The sequence below is a fragment of the Asparagus officinalis genome, chromosome 4 (genome assembly GCF_001876935.1).
Source record: "Asparagus officinalis chromosome 4, Aspof.V1, whole genome shotgun sequence".
NCBI classification, from domain to species: domain Eukaryota; kingdom Viridiplantae; phylum Streptophyta; class Magnoliopsida; order Asparagales; family Asparagaceae; genus Asparagus; species Asparagus officinalis.
The window spans coordinates 135,165,868-135,186,994 of record NC_033797.1 but is presented as its reverse complement, the minus strand read 5'-3'; the positions used below and the strand labels follow the sequence as shown (position 1 = coordinate 135,186,994).

The 21,127-nt window shown below is 41.2% G+C and overlaps 1 protein-coding gene across 5 annotated transcripts in view; it reads left to right on the top strand.

Annotated features, from left to right (window-relative positions):
• The window catches only part of LOC109839459 (protein VASCULAR ASSOCIATED DEATH 1, chloroplastic-like), a 55,813-nt gene that overhangs the window by 32,195 nt on the left and 2,491 nt on the right, over positions 1-21,127 (top strand). For 3 of the 5 annotated variants that reach the window (XM_020407885.1, XM_020407882.1, XM_020407881.1), the window contains exons 15-18: positions 18,552-18,613; positions 18,709-18,751; positions 18,914-19,197; positions 19,653-20,619. In XM_020407885.1, coding sequence (XP_020263474.1) covers positions 18,552-18,613; positions 18,709-18,751; positions 18,914-19,197; positions 19,653-19,889 — 626 coding nt within the window. In that variant the 3' untranslated portion in view covers positions 19,890-20,619. The remainder of the gene's footprint in view (positions 1-18,551; positions 18,614-18,708; positions 18,752-18,913; positions 19,198-19,652; positions 20,620-21,127) is intronic. The other 2 variants (XM_020407884.1, XM_020407883.1) reach the window with 2 other exon arrangements.

Here is a 21,127-nt window from a genome sequence, read left to right as displayed (position 1 = left end):
GTCATGTGCTGTATTTGGGGGTGATATCTGAGGAAGTGGAGGTAAAGGGGAGCTCTCAGAAATAGGCTCAGGGGTAGGCTCATCAACCAGTGGGTTGTCAGGGTTAAAATGTGGGCCTTTGTACTCTACTAAAAATCCTCAATATTAAAAGTCGAACCAATATTAAAACCTTTAGGAAGGTCGAGAGCGTAAGCATTATCATTAATTTTCTTAAGAATTTTGAAAGGCCCTGCACTTCGTGCATGCAACTTTTTAACAGTTCCCGGAGGAAACCGTGCCGGACGTATCTGGACCATCACATAATCACCAATACTAAATTCTTTGAACCTCCTTCTTAGATTTGCACACATTTTATAGTTAGCATTGCTGTCGTTGATCTTTTTGCTAATGTCTTTATGCAAGTCATGAACGTGAGATGCAAATGCAGATGCTGACTCAGATACTTTATGATGTGTAGACACGGGGACAAGATCTATAGGGTGTCTAGGCTTGTAAGTATACACGGCTTCAGCTGGACTGACACCTGTAGACCTATTCACAAAGTTATTATAAGCAAATTTAGTAGTAGGCAGATGTTGATCCCAATCCCTAATATTTTCACCAACTAGTGATCTCAAAAGGTTACCTAAGCTCATGTTAACTACCTTAGTTTGACCATCAGTTTAGGGATGAAAAGCCATTGAGAATTGAAGCTTAGTTCCCATTTTGTGCCAAAGGGTTTTCCAAAAAATAACTGGGGAATTTAACATCCCTATCAGACACAATTGTTTTTGGTAATCCGTGTAGTTTAACAACTTCGTTAAAGTATAGCTTGGCCACATGAGAAGCATCAAAAGTTTTGGAGAATGGTATGGAGAATGGTATGAAGTGGGCCATTTTGAAGAATCAGTCCACAACAACAAGGACAAAATCATGTTTTCTAATTATCTTTGGAAGTCCTAACACAAAGTCCATACTGACATCCTGCTATAGATAATTTGGCACAGAGAGATGATTGTACAGACCAGTATTTTGCTTATGTTGCTTAGCTAGTTGGCAAATGTGACATCAACCCACTAGCCTAACAACGTCATGTTTAATACTTGGCCAATAAAAGCGACATTCAACTGCCTCAATAGTCTTGTTATTTCCAAAATGTCCTACAAGGCCTCCAACATGTAGTTTCCAAATCAAGAATTCTCTCAGGGAGGTGTTAGGAATACTCAACTTACAAAAATGAAAAAGATATCCATCCTTTAGGAGAAAGCCATCTATTTCACGAGTCACTCCATCACTCAGCAAAGTGTAAACTTTGCTAAAATCAGAGCACGACTCATACTGCTCTTTGACTTTCTCAAAGCCGACTACTTCCGCACTCATAACGGAAAGAAGGTGCATCCGGTGACTGAGTCCGTCGGCGGCCTTATTCTCTACTCCCGCTTTATGTTTAATCGTGTAGGTGTAGTCCTGGAGGAACTCAACCCAACGACCATGTCTGGCATTCAGCTTTTTTGGGAGTGAATATATCAAAGGGCCTCGTGGTCAGAATATATGACAAATTCTTTCGGTAACAGGTAATGGCGCCAGTGACGAAGAGATTGTATCACCGCATAGAATTCTTTACATAGATGGAATAGCGTTGCCTTATATGCTTCAACTTTTCACTAAAGTAAGCAACGAGATGTCCTTCTTGAGATAGGACTCCACCCACTCCAATGCCAGAGGTATCGCACGCAACCTCAAAGACCTTAGAAAAATCAGGTAGGCGCATAACAGGTGCCTGCGACATTCTCTGTTTGATCTCCACGAATGCCTTGGTAGCAGCTTCTGACCATTCAAACTCGTCTTTCTTCAAGCAATCAGTGATAGAGGACCATGATGGCACTGAAACCCTTTATAAACTGACGATAAAAAGTAGCACGTCCATGGAAGCTTCGAACATCTCTAATATTCTTGGGTTCAGGCTACTCTTCGATAGCTCTAACTTTCTCAGGATCAGCAGATACTCCTTCAGAAGAGATCACAAATCCTAGAAAAATGTCTTGATGTGTAAGAAAAGTACATTTCTTAGGATTGACATATAGTTGCTCTTTCTTAACACAGCACATACTTGACGCTGATGATCTACGTGTTGCTCACGAGAGTTACTATAAATAAGGATGTCATCAAAGTATACCACTAAGAATTTTCTAGTGAAGGGGAGGAGTATTTGAGTCATCACTCTCATAAAGGTACTCGGAGCATTAGTCAAGCTAAAGAGCATGACCATCCACTCGTACATTCCGTCTTTTATTTTAAAAGCGGTCTTCCATTCATCACCGGGACGGATGCGAATTTGATGGTAGCCACTCTTAAGATCAATCTTAGAAAAGATAGTGGCTCCAGATATTAGATTGAACATGTCATCCAACCGGGGTATGGGAAAACGATACTTCATCGTGATCTTGTTGATTGCACGACTATCCACACATCTACACCATGTTCAATCTTTCTTTGGCGTCAGTAATGCGGGGACCGCACGATGGGACCGCACAAGGGCTTATGCTTTTTTTCACAAAACCCTTTTTTAGCAGTTCATCAACTTGCCATTTTAGCTCTGCATGCTCATTAGGGTTTATCATGTAATGAGGCAAATTGGGAATAGTTGCTCCCGTGACTAAATCAATTGCGTGTTGGATATCACGCATCGGGGGTAATTGGTCTGGGAGGTCCTCAGGGAAGACGTCAGAGAATTTTTCCAACACAAGAGCGACTTCTGGAGAGACCACATCAGGAACATCCTTAGGAGTTTCTCTAGCAGCGAGGGCGAAAATGGAGGCTCCATTAGCTAGCACACGATTGATCTCTTTGGCTCCAATCAGGTTAACGTCTCGGGAAGACTTGTCTGGATTGAGCTTCTTGTCACTACCTTTCGGTTGAACTAGAAGGATCTTGACCTTCTCGTCGTGCTTGAACAATAACATGTTTGATCGCCCGAAGATGTGAACGTCGTTATCAAACAACTAGGGTCTTCCAAGAATAATTTGACCCACATCCATTTTTAGAACATCGCACCAAACTTTATCTTTATAAATGACAAATTGAAGAGGGACTAAACACCTCTCTTGGACATGCAGTGTGGTATCATTAATCCATGATACCTTATAAGTGTTAGGATGTGGTGCGGTCTTAAGACCAATCTTGGCTATCACAACTGATTAGACCGCATTAATGTAGCTTCCACTGTCCACAATCATCTTGCAATTCTTATCACCAATCTTTATGAACGTATGATAGATGGACGTACGTCTCCAATCATCAACAACATTGGGTTGGGAGATGGCGCATCTAACAACGGATACGGTGGGAACCTCAATTTGTCTAAGGCAACCTAAGACAGTATCATCTACCTCGTCTCGAAATCATCGGTGTCATCGTCAACTTGATGGACAAACTCGTCGCTGTCAAGTTCAGGTTCATATTCAAATTGGCCATCGATGATAGCAACCTTGTGACGGGTCGGACAGTTTGCAAAAACATGTCCGTACCCTTGATATTTATAGCACTTAACGTGAGGGCCAATCTTGGAGAATTTCTCTCTGGCTCCTTGCCTTTAGGGTCGACTCTTGGTTGGGAAGAACTAGGTTTAGATCGACTCGGAGGTTGATTAGAGATAGGAGCACGGGAAGACATGGAGGAATGAGTTTTAAAATCCTGACTCCTATAAGATTGGTGGGATTTGGCTTCATCTAAATTTTGAACTAAGGCGTAAGCTCTCTCAAGGGTGTCTACTCCTCTAGCAAAGAGTTCGGTTTGGATGTCGCTTCTTAATCTATCTCTAAATTTTGACAAGACTTTCATCGGCGCCTCTTGCTCAATGGTGCTGCATCGCGTAAACAATTCGTCGAATTGGGCAACGTATTCTTTCGCAGATTTGGTTCCTTGAGTAAGTCGATGCCACTTGTCTAGTAATCTATGGTAAAACGATGGCGGGAGGTATTTTCGTTTCAGTTCGTCGGTCATTTCTAGTCAAGTTGTAATCGGTAACTCACCTCTAATGTATCTTAACGTTTCAAGGTTAGACCAATATTGGCTGGCGGGTCCGATGAGTTTCATAGCTACGAACTTGACCTTTCGGGGTTCCGTCAGGACGTACTAATCGAAGTAGCGATCCATGTTCTTCAGCTAGTTTAAGAAAGCTTACAGGTCGAGCTTACCGTTAAAGGTTGCTGCACTGACCTTAATGCTCCTCAGATATTGTGCATCCGGTCATCAGCTACAGGTTTTTGATGTGGGGGTCGAGGGGCAGTGTCCATAGACTGACGTTGTAGCGGTGGCGATGTTTCATAACCTTGATTTTGCAGGGTCGGTGGAGTTGCAACATCGTGCCTCTGCGAGCCTAGTAGTCTTTCGTTGGTTTCATCAAATTTCGTGTTGCTAGTTTACGCCGAAATTTCTTAAGGAGTTTGGTACTCTACGCTGTTGTACATGTTAGACTCACTAGTTGACTCACTTGAACTCTCCCAAACGATTAGGGTAGACCTGTCAGTGGGCATAGCACTAATCAGCTAAATGAGATGAATGTGTATACTAACATTAAATGAGATGAAAGATATTTTTTTAAAACATAATAAAGACTTAATAACTAAAGCTAAAATTTCTAATCCTAGAACCACGCTCTGATACCGAAAATGATGCGAAACAACTGATACATGGATGAAGATCAGCCGACGACAAATGTTTTCACAAATCAGCCGAATCGATCTAGGCAGGAAGCCTATATAATAAAAGTGAAGTTCCAGATGATAGTAAAAATTACCGTAATGTATATTCAGACCTTTGTAAATTATTTAGCATAATAAATGTAATGATTTGTTCTCTTAATACAGTTCGACTTGTAATATTTAGATTAGCAAAAGAATACTTGTAACAGAAAACTCACTCACTAATCAATCTGAGTAGCAACACACAGCGTAATCGATATTAATATGATAACAACATGCACGCAAATAGCGGTTCCAAAAATACTTGGGCGACAGAGAAAAGCAAAAATCTTCGCGGTCTGAACCGCGGTTATCGACGTGCAAGAGCCTTTGGAGGCTGTTTGTGTAACGACTCCGAATCTAGATGACGGGAGTTCTCGACGAGCTACGTAACTAGGGTGAAAGCGACGTGTCTGGGTGGAAACGTCTGGTGCCACGAGCTAATCCCCAACGACATCTCCATGCTCTCGCCAATGCTGATGAGTCACGTGCGCTCAAACGTATCCCTCACTGTCCTCGAACGACTGATAGTCGAACCACTGAGAAAGCTGTAAATCAACTATATCGGTATCTGGATCAAGCACGAACTGGGCATTTTCGGCTTCAGGATCGACCATGCACCAACGGGTCGCGGCTCAAACTCAAATCGACGACGAGTGCAGAGAGAGGTCTGACAACGATGCGGCCGTGACAATAGAAGGTCGAGGGTCTGCTCGGGGTGGTGAAGGTGAGCAGGGAGTTCTTCTGCTGGATGTCTGAGGATGGAAGGCAACACGATGACCGGAGTAGGGCGGCGACTTGCGGGCAGAGGAGGTGCTGCAGGCGATGGTTAGGGATCTACAATTGACGAGGTGGCAGGGAGGTAGGCGGGGTGTTAGGAGTTGATCTCATGTTGAAAGAAACAGGGAGGTGGCGCGGCTTTGTGAGGGTGGAGTACAGGGCTGGTCGGAGGAGGGTGCTTGGCGCGAATTGCGTGGTGGTAGTGGGGTTGGAGGTGGATGCGCGGATGAAGAGGATGAGTGGCAGTTGAAGGCGTTGGCTGGCTGCAGGTTAGTGCCTGGAGCGGAGATTGGGGGGGGGGGGGGAAGATGAGGGCGATGATTGTTCGTAAGAGGGAAGAGGCAAGGCGGGACGGAGAAGCGGGTCGGCGGCGCTGAGGGTGAGAGGGCAGGAAGGGCGGGGGAAGCGACATGGCGAGGCAGCGCTGGAGTTGCGGCTGTTGCGGAGCGTTGGTTGGAAAGAGGAAGGGGGAGGCGTGCTAGGCATGTTTTCGCGCTGCAAGGAATGAGAAGGGGGCAGGCGCTGGGGGAAGGAGTGGCGCGATTGAGGGCTGTTCGGGAGAGGAGGGTGGTGGACTGTGGTGAGGTGAGTTGGGTTTGGTTGATGGATTGTTTACGTTGGGAAGAAGAAGAAGTTCGGCGGCTGAAGAAAGCAGAAAAGTATGAATATTAACCACACCAATTAATTAGGCTAACACAAATAATTTCCATTCTTCAATAATCCTTCATTTGATTACATCATACTTAAATAGAGGAAATTACAGATTTTCAAAATCTTATAAAATCTCTCATAATCAATCACAATCAATCAGTTACTAAAACTGATTAACTACCAAATCAAAACTAAAGATCCAAATTCAAAATTCAAATTAACTACTACAACTAAAATAATACTAACTGAAAATCAAACCCATAATGCTGAAACACAGCGTCTCCTGCGCTCATAAACACGACGAAAGTCACATGCACGTATCTTGATGTCCTCATCAGTGGGACTCGACCAATCAATTATGGCACATGGCCGATCCTTGAGATTTCATTAGACTCGGTATTTTTCAAGGTCTAACATAAGCCCCTTTCACTCGAACTCGGGGAGCCAAGTGTAGACTGTTGAAATGTATTTCTACCTAGGCCATTGTTTAGCTTGGATCCAAAAAGTGAACGTCCATGAGCTAAACATTTCGAATTGTGGCTCAAAACCATGCTCAGGACAAGCTGTGGTGAAGGTCGCTTAACAAAATATGCGAACCTCGCCATACAACCCATTTCGACTTGACCTGACTAAGTCATGAACGGGTTGACTCTCAAACAGCTGTAGTGAACCTCATCGAGCAGCCTATCTTGACTCGACTTGACTAAGTTAAGGGTGGGCCGATTGTTACAACAAACCCCAGACCGAATTGAAAGGCGTCATTTGTCTGTCAAATCATGAGTCGAGTCCTATGTTAAATTCGAACTCATAGACGAAGTTTGCTAAGCAATGAACTTCGCTCATGGCAATCCAAGTGGACCAAGTCACCCACTTCCGAAGAAAACTAACACATGTCTTCAGCGAACCTCACCTATGTCCTCAGCGAATTTTGCCTAAGTGTCTTCAGCGAACTTCGCTAATTCAGCGAACCCCGCCAAACAGCTGTTTAAGGGCTATTTTTAAAGAAATAACGGCTCCCCACTATTTCCTATTTTAATAGCTATTTAATCCACAATTAAATGTCATTAGCTCTCTTTTAGCCTATAAAAGGATAGGAGATTGCTCATTTTTTAGGCGGCTAGAAATCTAAGAAGATCGAATTAGATCATAAAGAGGTCAACACACACGCATAGAGAGATTTCTACTATTGTACTTGCGATCTAACTAAGCAGAAGTACTAAGAGAAGACTGTGAGCTATCTTCCAAGCCACCGAGCTCTCATTATTAGTAAAAGACTCGTCATCTTAGTCGGTGCATCAACGAAATATAAGATCGACGTTCCATCGGCAAACAGAAAAGAACCACAGGAATATAAATTTTTCTTTTGTTTTATTGTATTCTTTTTATTGTAATTTGAGTTAATTACAATACTAAAAAGACCTGAAACACCGAGCTCGAGGGAAATTGAACCGTACCGACTTTTTTCGCTGCCTTGGGCCCTTAGGGATCTGAACTGCTTTTATTAGAAGACAACTGTGATTTGATGTTTCTGACGTCAGCGGAGATCATGTAGTTATTTTGATGGAGCGTCGCTTTAGTTAATGAGACGTCGCTTTAGTTTTCAAAAACTATCGGCGATTTTCGCTAGTTGTGTCAGCCATTCAGGTTGCGCCATGTGTCAATTTCTTCTAGTTATATATATCAAGCTACTCCAATGCTTTCTCACTTTCCAAACCCTAGAAATTCTATGTTGCCGGCAAGTGTTTCCAACTTCCTCTTCTCTGAAATTTTCTGCTGTTCTCCGATCATCTTCTTCAACCGCTCCAATGGCTTCCAGTGCTCAGCTTGTCATCGTCCAAAATGAAGCTAGAGTTGCCCTGTTGCAGAATTATAAGTTGACGATACTTTTGGGCTATATGGAGAAGTATGCCTAAGACTGACATTCCCAGCGTCTTTATGATGTCAGCTTCGATGAGGGAATACTCCGTCTACCATCACAACGGCGACTTGGCGCCGGTGCATTGGCACCATCTTGACTATGGTTTTCACTTGCCGTTGCACCCATTTCTCTAGCGGGTTTTTAGGGTATTGGAGGTTTTGTCGACGCAGTTTATGCCGAACTTCATTGCCTTACTAGTTGCCTTCCTCGTCTTCTATCATCGGGTCAATGTTTAGCCGATGTTAGGCATCTTAGGCTATCTGGTGTGCCTCAAGACCAGCAAGAATGAGGGTCATTTTTATTTGTAAACAGTCAACAGTTACCAACTGGTTTCCAACATTCCTGAGACGAATAAGAGGTGGAAGGAGAGATTTTTCTTTGTCCTTGGCACCAACCTGATTTTAGCTTGTCCTACATGGCCAAAGATAAAAAAGGAAGGTCTGAGGGCAATGCAACTCTTGGATGTGGAGAAGCGGGGCTTAGAGAGGCTTCGAGCTTACAAAGAGTCTCGGCGTTGGGAGAATTTGTTTGACAATGCCGTATTTTAAGCTGTTGGCATATCTCCTATACCAACTACTGAAGATCGGGCTCGAGCTACGCTCGTGGCGATCGAAGAGTAACTGGGAGAGGGTCTGAAGGCCGGTTCTCCTATTGTTATGCCTCAAAAGCGTCTGCATGTTGAGTTAGAGGCGGGAGAGCTCCCGTTCTGGGCTCAGATTGAGGGGTCTAAGAAGAAGAGGAAGAAGACAGTCTATAAGGGCCATCACCGAGCCGAGGGTAGCGTGCTCCTGGAGATGAAGCAACTGGGGCTGCACGTGGGTAGACTAGTAGGGTCTCGGCTCCACAAACTTCTCAAGCTCCTCCCCTTGAAATTGTTGAGGTGGAGGTTGATTCTCCGCACCCGGTGGCCGAGCAGGAGATCATAGGTGGAGATATTCTTGTCTTGGAGTGGACAGGAACGGAGGCCTTGACTGGCGTGGAGGCCTACGCCGAAGCACTGGGGGAGAGGGCGTTGAGTCTTCTAGCGAGACTCGGGAAAGAGTCGTCGACTGGGAGCCGGCTGCTGAGGCACTCAGACTCTCAAGCTGCTATGCAGGAGGGTCAATATGAGTGGCATCCCCTGCATCGAAGAACTTCCTCACACTCAGGAGGGGATCAAGGCGATTTTGATGGGGCCAGCAAAGGTTCGTCCTCGTTATAAGAGGAAGCCGCATAAGGAGCGCGTTTTTATGCCTGGGCGCCGAGTGGACTCTAGGGGGTTGAGTTTAGTGCTGATCAAACCAATGTTATTGAGCAGTTTCTTCTCCTAGATGATGTGGCACTGTTAAGCAGGGCACCCGATGCCGACCTTCACCGACTCTCCGGAGTCATCTCACCTAGGGGCCTCTTTTAGAGTTTGAGTTCCTCATACTCGAACGGCCTCAGGACCTCCTCTACAAGCTCCGGGGCAAGTTAGAGGCGCACAAGGAGGCAGAGGCGACCAAGCTACTGTCTGCTTTAAAAGGGTGCAAGCTCGACGAGCTTAAGAGGAGTTAAGCTTTGATGGAGCATGAGTTGATCCACAAGGATGAGGACCTCAAGTCTACAGTCGATGGCTCTCAGCACGAGCAGCTCATCTCGCAAAAGCCCGAGAGGAGGTAAAGGGACTCGAAGAGGATCTCGACACTCTCACCATGATTTGGATCTCGCCAAGGAGAAAATCATATACCTCTAGTCAGAAGTGTAAATTGAGAAGGAGAGGGAAGATGCCTTTCAGAGGGTCTAAGTGACTCGCCTTAACTCGGAGGAGCTGAAGGCTAGGTTGAAGGAGGTTGCTCTTTAAGAGACTCCGACAAGAAGCTGCCTGAGTGGCTCAAGAGGCTGAGCAGCAACAAAGCTCTCTCCTTACCCGGGTTTAGGAGCTCAAGAACCGAGTGGATTTTTTAGAGTCGAGTACTTTTGAGACCGAGATAATTGAAAAGTACCGTAATGGTGCTCTTGGTAAAGTGGAGATCGCCCTCACTTGCAAGGCGAAGTTTGGTTATCTGTTGGCGCAACATCCTCCAGAGCTCTCGTGAAGCCTGACCGATTTAAATATCCTTCTGGGTGGCTAATTTCCTTGACGTCCTCAAGATGCTCGAGGTGCAAGGTAGGCTAAGAATACTAGAGGACGATGAGGAGGCTGACGGCGGGTCAGATGAACTTGTCGGCGAAGGCGCCGGTGATGCAGCCAGCTCGTGCTCCTCGTCTGACCAGCCAGGATCTCCTCCTGATGCTCCAAGCTCATGTTCGGCCCCTCTCCTTGTTGTCGAGTCTGTTCCAGCTGTCTCCCTGGGTTTCGCTCGCTGAGGAGATTGTATGTCTTTTCTCTTTTTCTTGTGAGTCATGTAAAACGTCATGTAGTTTTCTTGTCACAAATAAAAGACTTAATTTTATTGACTCGTTTCTTTGCACTTGGTCATGAGCCGCTTCTCATTTTGTGCTTATGTCTTCGAATGAGTCGGTGAGGAGTGAGACATAAGTATTTTTGTTTTGAACAGTCTGACCAGCCAGGATCTCCTCCTGATGCTCCAAGCTCATGTTCGGCCCCTCTCCTTGTTGTCGAGTCTGTTCCAGCTGTCTCCCTGGGTTTCGCTCGCTGAGGAGATTGTATGTCTTTTCTCTTTTTCTTGTGAGTCATGTAAAACGTCATGTAGTTTTCTTGTCACAAATAAAAGACTTAATTTTATTGACTCGTTTCTTTGCACTTGGTCATGAGCCGCTTCTCATTTTGTGCTTATGTCTTCGAATGAGTCGGTGAGGAGTGAGACATAAGTATTTTTGTTTTGAACAAGTCGGCGAGGACCGAGTGGTGCCTTGGTGTTTTATACTTAGGGTTTTTAGGATGCCTCTAATGATTTGGCGAGTCGTGAGAGCTTTCCATCATGCCTTGGGTTTACTCTTGAAAATCGATATCAAGGACTTTGAATGCCTTTGACGAGTCGATAAAGACCGAGTCGCAAGGGCTTCCCATCGCACCTTGGGTTTACTCATGAATACTGATACCAAGAACTTTGAATGTCTCTGATGAGTCGATGACGTGCATTGGTTTTACTTGTGAGAATGTCACTAAGGGCTTGTTTCGTTCATTGGGTTTACTCTAAAAAGACATCAAGTGCTTTGGAGGCCTTGGCCGAGTCGACGAAGATCGAGTTGCAAGGGCTTTCCGTTGTGCCTTGGTTTTTCTCTTGAGAACGATACCAAGGTCTTGGTATATGCCTTGGGATTACTCTAAAAAGACACCAAGGGCTTTGGAGGCCTTGGCCATAGGCGGAGCATTCTGTCGGCTGGTTGGTTTTCGAGCAAAATTATAACAACCAGAACCGCACCGATCTTGTGCAGGAACCGAACTGCACCGACACTATTTGGTTCGGTTCGGATCGGTGCGGTTTGATTGGTTCCCAGAGCTTGATATTGAATCCAATGGCAACAGCAAGCTCCCAAGTCGCTGTCATCTATACAACCAACCTGCTCACACACTACCAAGAATATAAATAACTGTCTAAGCACACGCTCAAGTTTATGAAAATTGAAGGCTACTATCAACTATTAAGCAACAACAGCAACAACAACTACTGATCATGTTCTCTTATTCTTATGAGATCACTAAATGAATAGCATTTGTTTGTATAAAAACAACACTGTCTCGGTGCTCCTACAAATTCATATTACTGCTGTAGACAAGTAAGAATAATAAATTATTGAACTTAGTGAACTAGCATATGACAAGCAAGAATAATAATGATGTTTCATCTTTTCACAATATTAATTTGTGGAAAAAAACAAAAACATATCATGAAAGGCTAAATAATAATTGTTTGATCATAGTCTGTAATAACCAATAGCGCATCATAAATTCAAAGTTCATTTAACTATCTTAATAAGGATTAAATTTAAAATCATCAAGTTTATCTAGCATTGAGAGTTCCAAAAGCATTGCATCTTTGAGGTTCAGTAATAACCATCTCCTTCGTATCGAGTTCCATCTGCAAAATAATATATTTAGATGTTAAAAATAGAGCTTATCAAATTTTAATACATATATACACATCCACTTATTACCTATGCAATATTCTTCAGTGGATCAATCATGTTACATGTTAGTGATTGTTGGCTCCACTGCAAGCTTGTCCAAATCTAAAAGGAAAAGAAAAATTTAAAAACAACATAGTTATATCAAATATAATAATTTTACAAAATAAATATTACATGTGTCTAGTTTCTCAAGTGCATCCAAATCTTCTTCAACGTAAATCTTACTTGATCAAGGTGTCACTAATGTAACCCGAAGCTAATCTGACATGCATATGAGGCATTGTACCATTCTTGGAGTCAAAGAACTCCTAAAAGGGTTGAGAACCCTACACCTATACTAAATGCAGACTTAGAAGCCACTATTGAGATAGGCACAACTAATATATCACGAACCATTCGAGAGAGGATTGAGAATCTTCCACTGTGCACTTTCCAATAAGCTAAGATGTCAAAATTATTTCCATCAGCTTCAATATCTTTGCTTAGAAACTTTTTCCAATTCTGACTTTACTTCTCTACTTCTCTTTGCAGCTTTCAACCTTTTAAATCGACTTCTTACATCACTCACTTGATTATTGTCTTCATTACCAATATTATCTGATGATGCACCACTTGATTGCTCACTTTCACCTATTTGAGAGCCATATTTGACTTTATACTCGTTAAATAACGCAATTGTTGCGTTCTTAATAAATTTTAGTTCTTAAACGCTTCCATTCTCACCATATGTAAGCTTAAGTATAAATTGCACAAACTCCTCCTTGTTTGGAGGATCAAGCAGAGCTGCAATATAAATCAACATATTCATCTTCTCCCAACTCCCTCAGTACTTATCATATTTCTTGGTCATTCTATTTGCAGTTTCCGCATATGACGAGTCTTCACTCAATCTCCAGGTTTTCAAATCACAAGCAACATTTCCCACCTCTTGAATAAAAGAATTACTAGTAACATATGAAGAACCAAACACACGCAATGTTAACTTTTGAAAATTTTCAAGCAAAGTGCATAATCTTCGTACATTAATCTAATCGTCCACCATTAGCATCCCATGATTTCCCTGTCCACTATTAAGTTCATATTAAAAAAAAGGATCATCATCACCATACCTCTCGAAAGCTTTTTCATACTTTTGGGCAGTGTCCAACATAAAAATGGTCGAGTTCCACCCAGTACATACATCCAAACGCAAAGATGAATTGAATTCAAGTTTTTTAAGTTCAATGCGGTTTTTAAATTTGGACAACCTTGATGGAGATTCTCAATATCTAACGGCTAAACGAACCTGAGCAACCGAGATTCCCAAGCCTTTAAGTCCATCATTAACAACAAGATTAATAATGAGTGATACACCTCATATGAAGGTATTTTCCACCTAGGATTTTCCCTCCCCAGTTATTAAGTCTCTTCTTTAGGTATGCAATCATGGTGTCATTTGAGCTAAGCATTATCAATAGTGGGTGTAAAAATATTTTCAATAACACAATCTACTAGGCATTTTTCTACTGCCGTTCCAAGATCCTCTCCCCTATGACTAGAAATTGGACAAATATTTATTATTCTTTTGTTCAACCTCCTATCATTATTGATCCGGTGTGCAGTCAAACACATATAACTAATATTTTGGATGGAAGTCCATGTGTCTGTAGCAGTGTTTTCAAAGACGCGCGCCTCACTGCGCCTCATGCGCCTTACGATGCGGGACGGTGGTGAAACACCCCACTTCTGATGCAGCAGCGCCTTTTGTGCCTCGCATACATCCTTACTTTGTGTAGGGTGCATGTAGTACGTATCCTCATATAGTTTTATTTGTTAACATTTCAATCGAGTCTTTATACTTGATATTTCATATCTCAAAAAGCAAAATAAATCCATTAGACCTTTTTAGTAGCCTTCAGTTGAGGACCATTACTAATCCTTTGCTTGAATATTAGTCTTGATTTAACATTTGATTTGAAAATTTATGGATTTTGCTACTATGTTGGGTGTTTAGCATTAGAAATTAAGGCATTATATTGTGATTTTGTAGTAAGATATTATTTATCATGACATTTTTCATGTGAATTCTAAAAACATGTTCTTTCGCGTTTGATTATATATTTTGAAACATTATGTGGGCGGTGTGCGCCTTGCATCACTCGGGCGCGCGCTTCGCGTTGCGTCTTGCGCATGTGCGCGTAAAGATGCTTTGTGCTCTGCATTGCGCCTTGCGCATTGATAACACTGGTCTGTAGTAAGACACTCTTTGGCATGTAGCCTTCAGCAAGTTCTTCAAATTATTTTCTCTTCAAGATAAATCTCATAACAATCTCTTTGAATTCTTCAACGAAATGGAATATGAAATCTAGGACAAATCGTGAACATTAAATATTGAAATCCTACAACCTCGACCAACTTAAATGGAAGCTCATCTACAATGACAAAATAAGTAAGAGCTTTCTTCGTAGCTCCTTCATCAAAACTCCAATTACCAAGACTCCCCATCTTCTCACTACCATCAAAACCCCATTGCAAATTAATTAATTTTTGTCGATTGTCAACATTACGTGGATGCTTTTTACAGGTTTGCAAATGATTGTGCAAAGACGTAGTGCCATTTTTCTTAGCATGAGCATAATATTCCTTTGGACAATAATTATATTTTGCCTTAAGAATCATCGTTCTTATCCTTAATTTAGTGAAATGAGTCCATACCTCCGATCTTTCTTTTATCAATTTCCCTTTATGTTGGACTTTACGAGAAGAGGGATCAACATCCACATGATTTGTAGTTGCACTGATATTTGGATTTTTCGGAACTGGAACCTATAAATAGGTGTTAAAATTAAATTTACATTATATAATTTAATTAGTGAAATTAAACTTGTTTAGCAAACATTTGAAACGATCCAAATTAAATTTATATTATATAACTAATATGTACGACAATTTGTAACTGCAATATTTTAACCAAAGTGATTTGCACTTATGATAGTTAATTACTTAATTATTCACCCAAATAATCAAATTGCTATGATAAATGACAATAATAAGTGAAAAAAGTATGTATCAAACAAATAATACAAAAACATATTGTTGGTTGTCAAAGTTAGTAACTTTAATATATTAACTGATCACATATTTGTCAATAGTTTATTAACTGTAAGCACTATGAGATTCTCAAGTTTCAACTACAAGTCTACAAGACTACAACTAGTAGGTAGTAGCAACCAAAATCAAATTAAAATTTCTCTTTTATCATCATAACTAGAATCTACTATGAAGAACCAAAGATCAATATATATCAAACAAAAGAGATCAAATTTCTTTAGCAATAAAGATTCATATTATATGGTATTATGGTCCTAATTGCTAATAAAGGAGTCCAAACGATGAAGAGATTTATACTGCCATTGAAGGTGAATCCGAAGTCGAAGGCGGATGTTGAGAAGGTAGCTTTTCTATGATGAAGTTGCCAAAGGCTGTAGATGAGATCTTCAAAAAAAAGTAGGCTCTGTTGAAGGGTTAAATCTGAGGTCAAATTGATGAAGTTGTCAAAGCCATGAAATCTTGGACAAAAGAAAAATTGCTATGATGAAGTTGTCAAATTGAGTGTAGCTTGTGCGGGAGAAGATGAAGGATTTCCTAAAATGTTTACAAATAAATTAGAGATTTTGTGAGGAAATATCTCACGTAATCACATATTCGCAATCACGTAAAACATGATATCAAATGACTTGGGTTAGGATATGCAAAACCCTATAACCCAATTACCCAAACCCAAATATGATTTACATATTGCAGCTAACATGTGGTCGGTTCGTGAATGTCGGGTGGGAAACATGTGAACCCGACTCGAATCGAGAATTTATTACAACCGACCCGAACTGCCTAATTTCAGCCCGTTCGGTTGGTTACTACGGTTTTAACCATAGTATGCTCTCCCCTACTTGGCCAAGTCGATGAAGATCGAGTTGTAAGAGCTCCTCGTCGTGCCTTGGTTTTTCTCGTGAGAATGATATCATTGTCTTGGTATGTGCTTGGGGTTTATTCTGAAGAGAGAGTAAGGACTTTGGAGGCCTTAGCTGAGTTGATGAAAATCAAGTTGCAAGAACTCTGCATCATTCCTTGGTTTTAGTCGTGAGAATGATACCAGGGTCTTGGTATGTGCATTGGGCTTACTCTGAAAAGACACTAAGGACTTGGTTCGTGCCTTGGATTTACTCTGAAAAGATACTAAGAGCTTTGGAGGCATTGACTGAGTTGATGAAGATTGAGTTGCAACTTGCAGGAGCTGCACATAGATTAGCAAAAAAGCGAAGTATTTTTCATTAATAGGAGGTCTTGCAATTACATTTGCTGAAAGTATTTCTTAAAATGTTTTACGTTCCACAGATGGTTCAAGACCCTTCCATCTTGGCTCTGCGACTAGTATTTCTTTAGGCGAGATTCTCTCATAATAGTATAAGGTCTCTCCTAGTTAGCGGCGAGCTTGCCACGACGAGTGTCTTTATTGAATGTGGCTTTTCTAAGATCCAAATCTCTAATTTTCAATCTCAAGATTGGACTCGGCTATTGTAGTGTTGGATGATGCGTTGATGATCAATGATTGATGGCTTGCGATCGACACGCTTGTTCTTTGACTTTGTCTATGGGGTTGAGTTCGCTGCACAAACCGGGACCTGTTGGCTTCTTCATTAAGGTATCGTAATCGCAGAGTAGGCATGCCGACTTCTACTGGGATAACTGCTTCTGCTCCGTGTGCTATCCTGGATGGAGTCTCTTCCATGGAAGTTTTCTGGACTGTTCTGCAAATTCTCATCAATTAGTGAAAAGAGGCTCATTTGTGCTACTCGTACCTGTTTGTGATTTTATATGCCTTGAATTTTTTTAAAGACCAATTGGTCTGATACCAAGGGCTTTGGATGTCCTGCAGCGTTCTCTTAAGGCATCCTCCGCTATTTTTTTTATCGTTCGATAGAATGTGGCGACGGCAATTTGGGGGTAATTTCCCCGATTCACTCTTGCTCCTATCCTCGACACTACCTGTCATAGAGAGGGATGGCATGTGATGGAGGAGGCTGAGAGGGAAGAATACGACTGAGAAGTTTGTTCGTGAATGAAGCGAACCATTGTGGGAGAAATTGAGCAATCCTTTTTGGGGGATTCATCCAACTAGGTCTGAGAAACGTAGCCAGAGTTGGATGTTTCTCCATGGTTTGGAACCGAAGATCAATCATTTTCTCAAAAGGGAAAGAAGAGGCCCCACAGTGAGCGTCAAATTGTTGATGTCAGAAAACTAATGTATGGTTTAGATAAGAAAAGGACGGTTTCAGGGTCCCTTAATTACCTCTGATAGCTAATAGTTCTGAAGGAGACCTTGAGCCATAATTCCCTGCACAGAATAACAAATGTTATAGGCCCAAAGGTTGTTTCCTTTGGCCCGCCCTCCGACGCTCAAGTCAGTGACTGGTGAGATAATTTAAAAAGAAAAGCAGAGTATAGTTTTTAAGGTTTTTGTGTGTAAAAAATGCGTACGAGTACAGTGGAAGTTACCACTATTTATAGAGTATTCGTGGGCGCACGTTGGTACTTTTTTTTGGGTTGGTGCAATTGGTGGGTCAAACCATGCTTTACACGTCGACACTCAACAATAATGTGAACGAGTGGGCCCTGTGATTAATGGGACAGCGACAGAGCGAATAAAGTACTGGCGTGGTCCAAGGGGTCTTGATGACTCTAGCTTGGGAGGCCATAATGACTCTGAAACTGCATTAAATGTGATGGCGAGTGGACGACGAAGTGCGGGCACTGATTGGCCATGCATTAAATGCGATTGACATTGGTAAAGTTGATAGGTCGTCCCATTATTCAAGATGCTTAGTAGTGAGTCCAAGTAGGGGATGCCTTTCGTCTCAGATTTAAACCTTTCGAGCAGACCCTGGGTCGAAGGCATCATTTGTCTTGGACTTAGGTCGCAAGACCGGTCAGCTGACTCCACACTCGGGTCGCGCTTTCAGATGTGTCGGACTCGGCTAATCAATTATGACACAAGGCCGATCCTTAAGAGCTCATTAGACGTTGTAATTTTCGGGGTATAACGATACTCTAATATGCCCGCGTAGTTTGGGCGTCTTTTTATGGGCTGAAACTTGGACTTATTCAACATATCATTTTTTAAAATCCACTTTAAATTTGTAGCCAGTGAGACTTGAATCTGGGTTGCTCTGATATCATGTCAAACTCTCTGGCATTGCACCAAAAATCATATTTTGTGGTAGGGTTTAAAGTTATATTTTTATACTCTAACAGTTAGCACCACACTTTTCAGTAAAATAACTTGTATGAATATCTGAAGCTAATCTTTTATATTCTGAGTTGAAAATATCTGGTCTACAATTGTTTTAACTTATTTACAATATTCAGCATAGTGATTACTACCTTTACAGGTAAAATAGAGCAATCAACAAAAGACGAGTTGCGGGAAGTTCATGGGATTTGGATCAGCAATGTATCACCTTTTCTTATTTGTAACTTTTTCAATTTTTTATTATTTGATGTTATTCCACTTTGTCTAAGCTAATGGTTAATTTTCTACTGGTGTAGGCCCATGAATTATTGAAACAAAAGAATGCGGTGAAACTGAAGGGTTTGCCTCTTAAAACCTGCAATGTGGCAAAAATACTTAATTTGTCATTATTTATTCAAGGATTGGATCTTCTGTTTACATTTTAACCATAACAAATTATGAAATAATCAATATTGCTCATGATTTTATGTATTAAATGGGGGATTACTGGTCATGATACAGGCATGATCCAGATTCAGGAGGGAGTTGGGGGTTCTTTGGAACTTAAAGGAGTTGCACAAGACTTACATCCAACAGTGACTTCTTTAGTGGCCCCATGCACAGTGCCTCTGGAAAATATTGACTCAAGGGTTGATGATCCTGAGCCAGAAAGCAAAGGGTGTCTTACTTCAGTGTCAAGCTTGTTTAAAGAATCATGGGCCACTTTGCTTTCATATACTAAATCTCAACAGCAGTTTCCTCTATATTTTACTGCAGCGATTGTTGCCATTGTTATCCTAATGCAGGCAAGTTCATCTAGGTTTTGTGTTGCTTCTATTTTATTTTTCGTAATTTCTACAAGCTATTATGTAGATGTAAGGTTTTAAGGGCATTGCTTATTATACGAAGTTGGTTTAAAATATCTGTTGAGTGAGTTTCAAGAGTGAAGGAAATAGTTCCTTTTTCTTCTACTCCTTTTTCAGATGGTTAGATTGTTAACTATCGATATCCAACTGAAGTTCTTGAAAGTTGTAGTTAAATGCAATTTCTGATAGAAACCTTCATCGTATTTCTCATATATGCTGCTTAATCAAAGAGAATTTCGAGATGTGTTTCTTCCTACTTGCACGGGGAATTGCATACACAAAAATCTAAGTGGTTCTTCAATGCATTATACGTCACAGAAATTTTTGCAGTTAGACGTGTTTCACAACTATCTGGATGGTTTTTAGAATTCATGCTCTTTTTTCATTGATTGTAGATAAGCATCATTATTCTACTAACTAGAGTACCCGAAGTTCATGTTGTTACCCAAGGGAATCAAATCAGTGGTCTTAGTGGTTATAGAGCAGAGAATATAGAGTGGTTAGAGAAACGTGTTGACAACCTGAAGGAAGAAATGCTTATGGTGGAGTCTCGACTGGAAAGAATGCATCATGAACATTCGTTGCTGAATAAACATTTGCAGAGCCTTGAGAGGTTCAAGCCCAAGTCATGACTTTTACTGATCTATTTCTACCTTGTGTGCATACTGTGAAGGTAATGTGTTCCCTTATAGTTGTTTTTTTCTGCAAAAAAAACTTGGGATGAAAGTGTTTTCCCCCTTTATTTTTTTCTTTTTTCTCCTTGTTTCTGTGGATTGAATATGTTGTTATGCCTGTACGAAAGAACATACTTATAGTGCAGAATAGATAGAACTTGTAAAATTAAACTGACATTGCCAGATGAGCAATTTATTGTGCCAAATATTTTTTTTTTCTTTTTTCTCATTGGAAGACGTACTCTCACATTTCCAGAGGTCTTATCTTATAGATGTCAAATTTTTAGATGTACCTTTTAGTACACAGGTAATTGCTGGCCGATGTCGCTATGGCTAAAGAAGAATAATAGAGGTGATTGTTCTAAAATTGAAAGCAAAATTTCCTCACGGATGTAAGTTTGGAGATGTAGCCATACAGGACATTCCAAGAAGCTCCAGGATCCTTGTAAATGAAAGTACGCATGAAGTACACAGGTGATTGCTGGCTGATGTCACCTGTGACTAAAGAGGAATAATAGAGGTGATTGTTGTAAAATTGAAAGCAAAATTTCCTCACGGACTAAGTTTGTAGATGTAGCCATACAGGACATTCCAAGAAGCTCCAGGATCCTCGTAAATGAAATTATGCATGAAGTACTATGGAGAATAAACCAGCAGAATTCTTTCCACAAGGATTTGGACAACTGAGGTTCGACTTTCTTAACACTTGCTCATTCGTCTCCTTCCCCATTTGGTAGTTCTTACAAAATACCGATATTTTGTTCTCTTGTAAAATTTTCTAGAGGTCTTTGTAATTGGCATAAAAGCATGTTTTATATTTTTAGTCCTTGGAAATATGAGTGAAAAAGTGGCACATTATCTTTATTTGAGTAGTGCTTTAGCTATCCAGCAGTCTGTGACACAATTATGCGGCCTGTGGTTCAGTTGAAGGTTGTTATCTCCATATATTTGCATTACAGCAGGTGTACAATGTCCACATGTGCTATTGGTGGAGTCTTATGTGGTCGGAACACGTGACATTACCGCACTTTTTAATTTCTTTAGATTTGTATACTTTGCTGACAGTTTTTGTGAAATACTATTTGCTATTACCATCAATGTTTGAAAAAGCGGAAGCGTAAGGCAAAATGTTCGACCCTTTTATGGAGCGAGGCATAAGGAGTTAGTATATTTTAATTTTAAAATATAAATGTTAT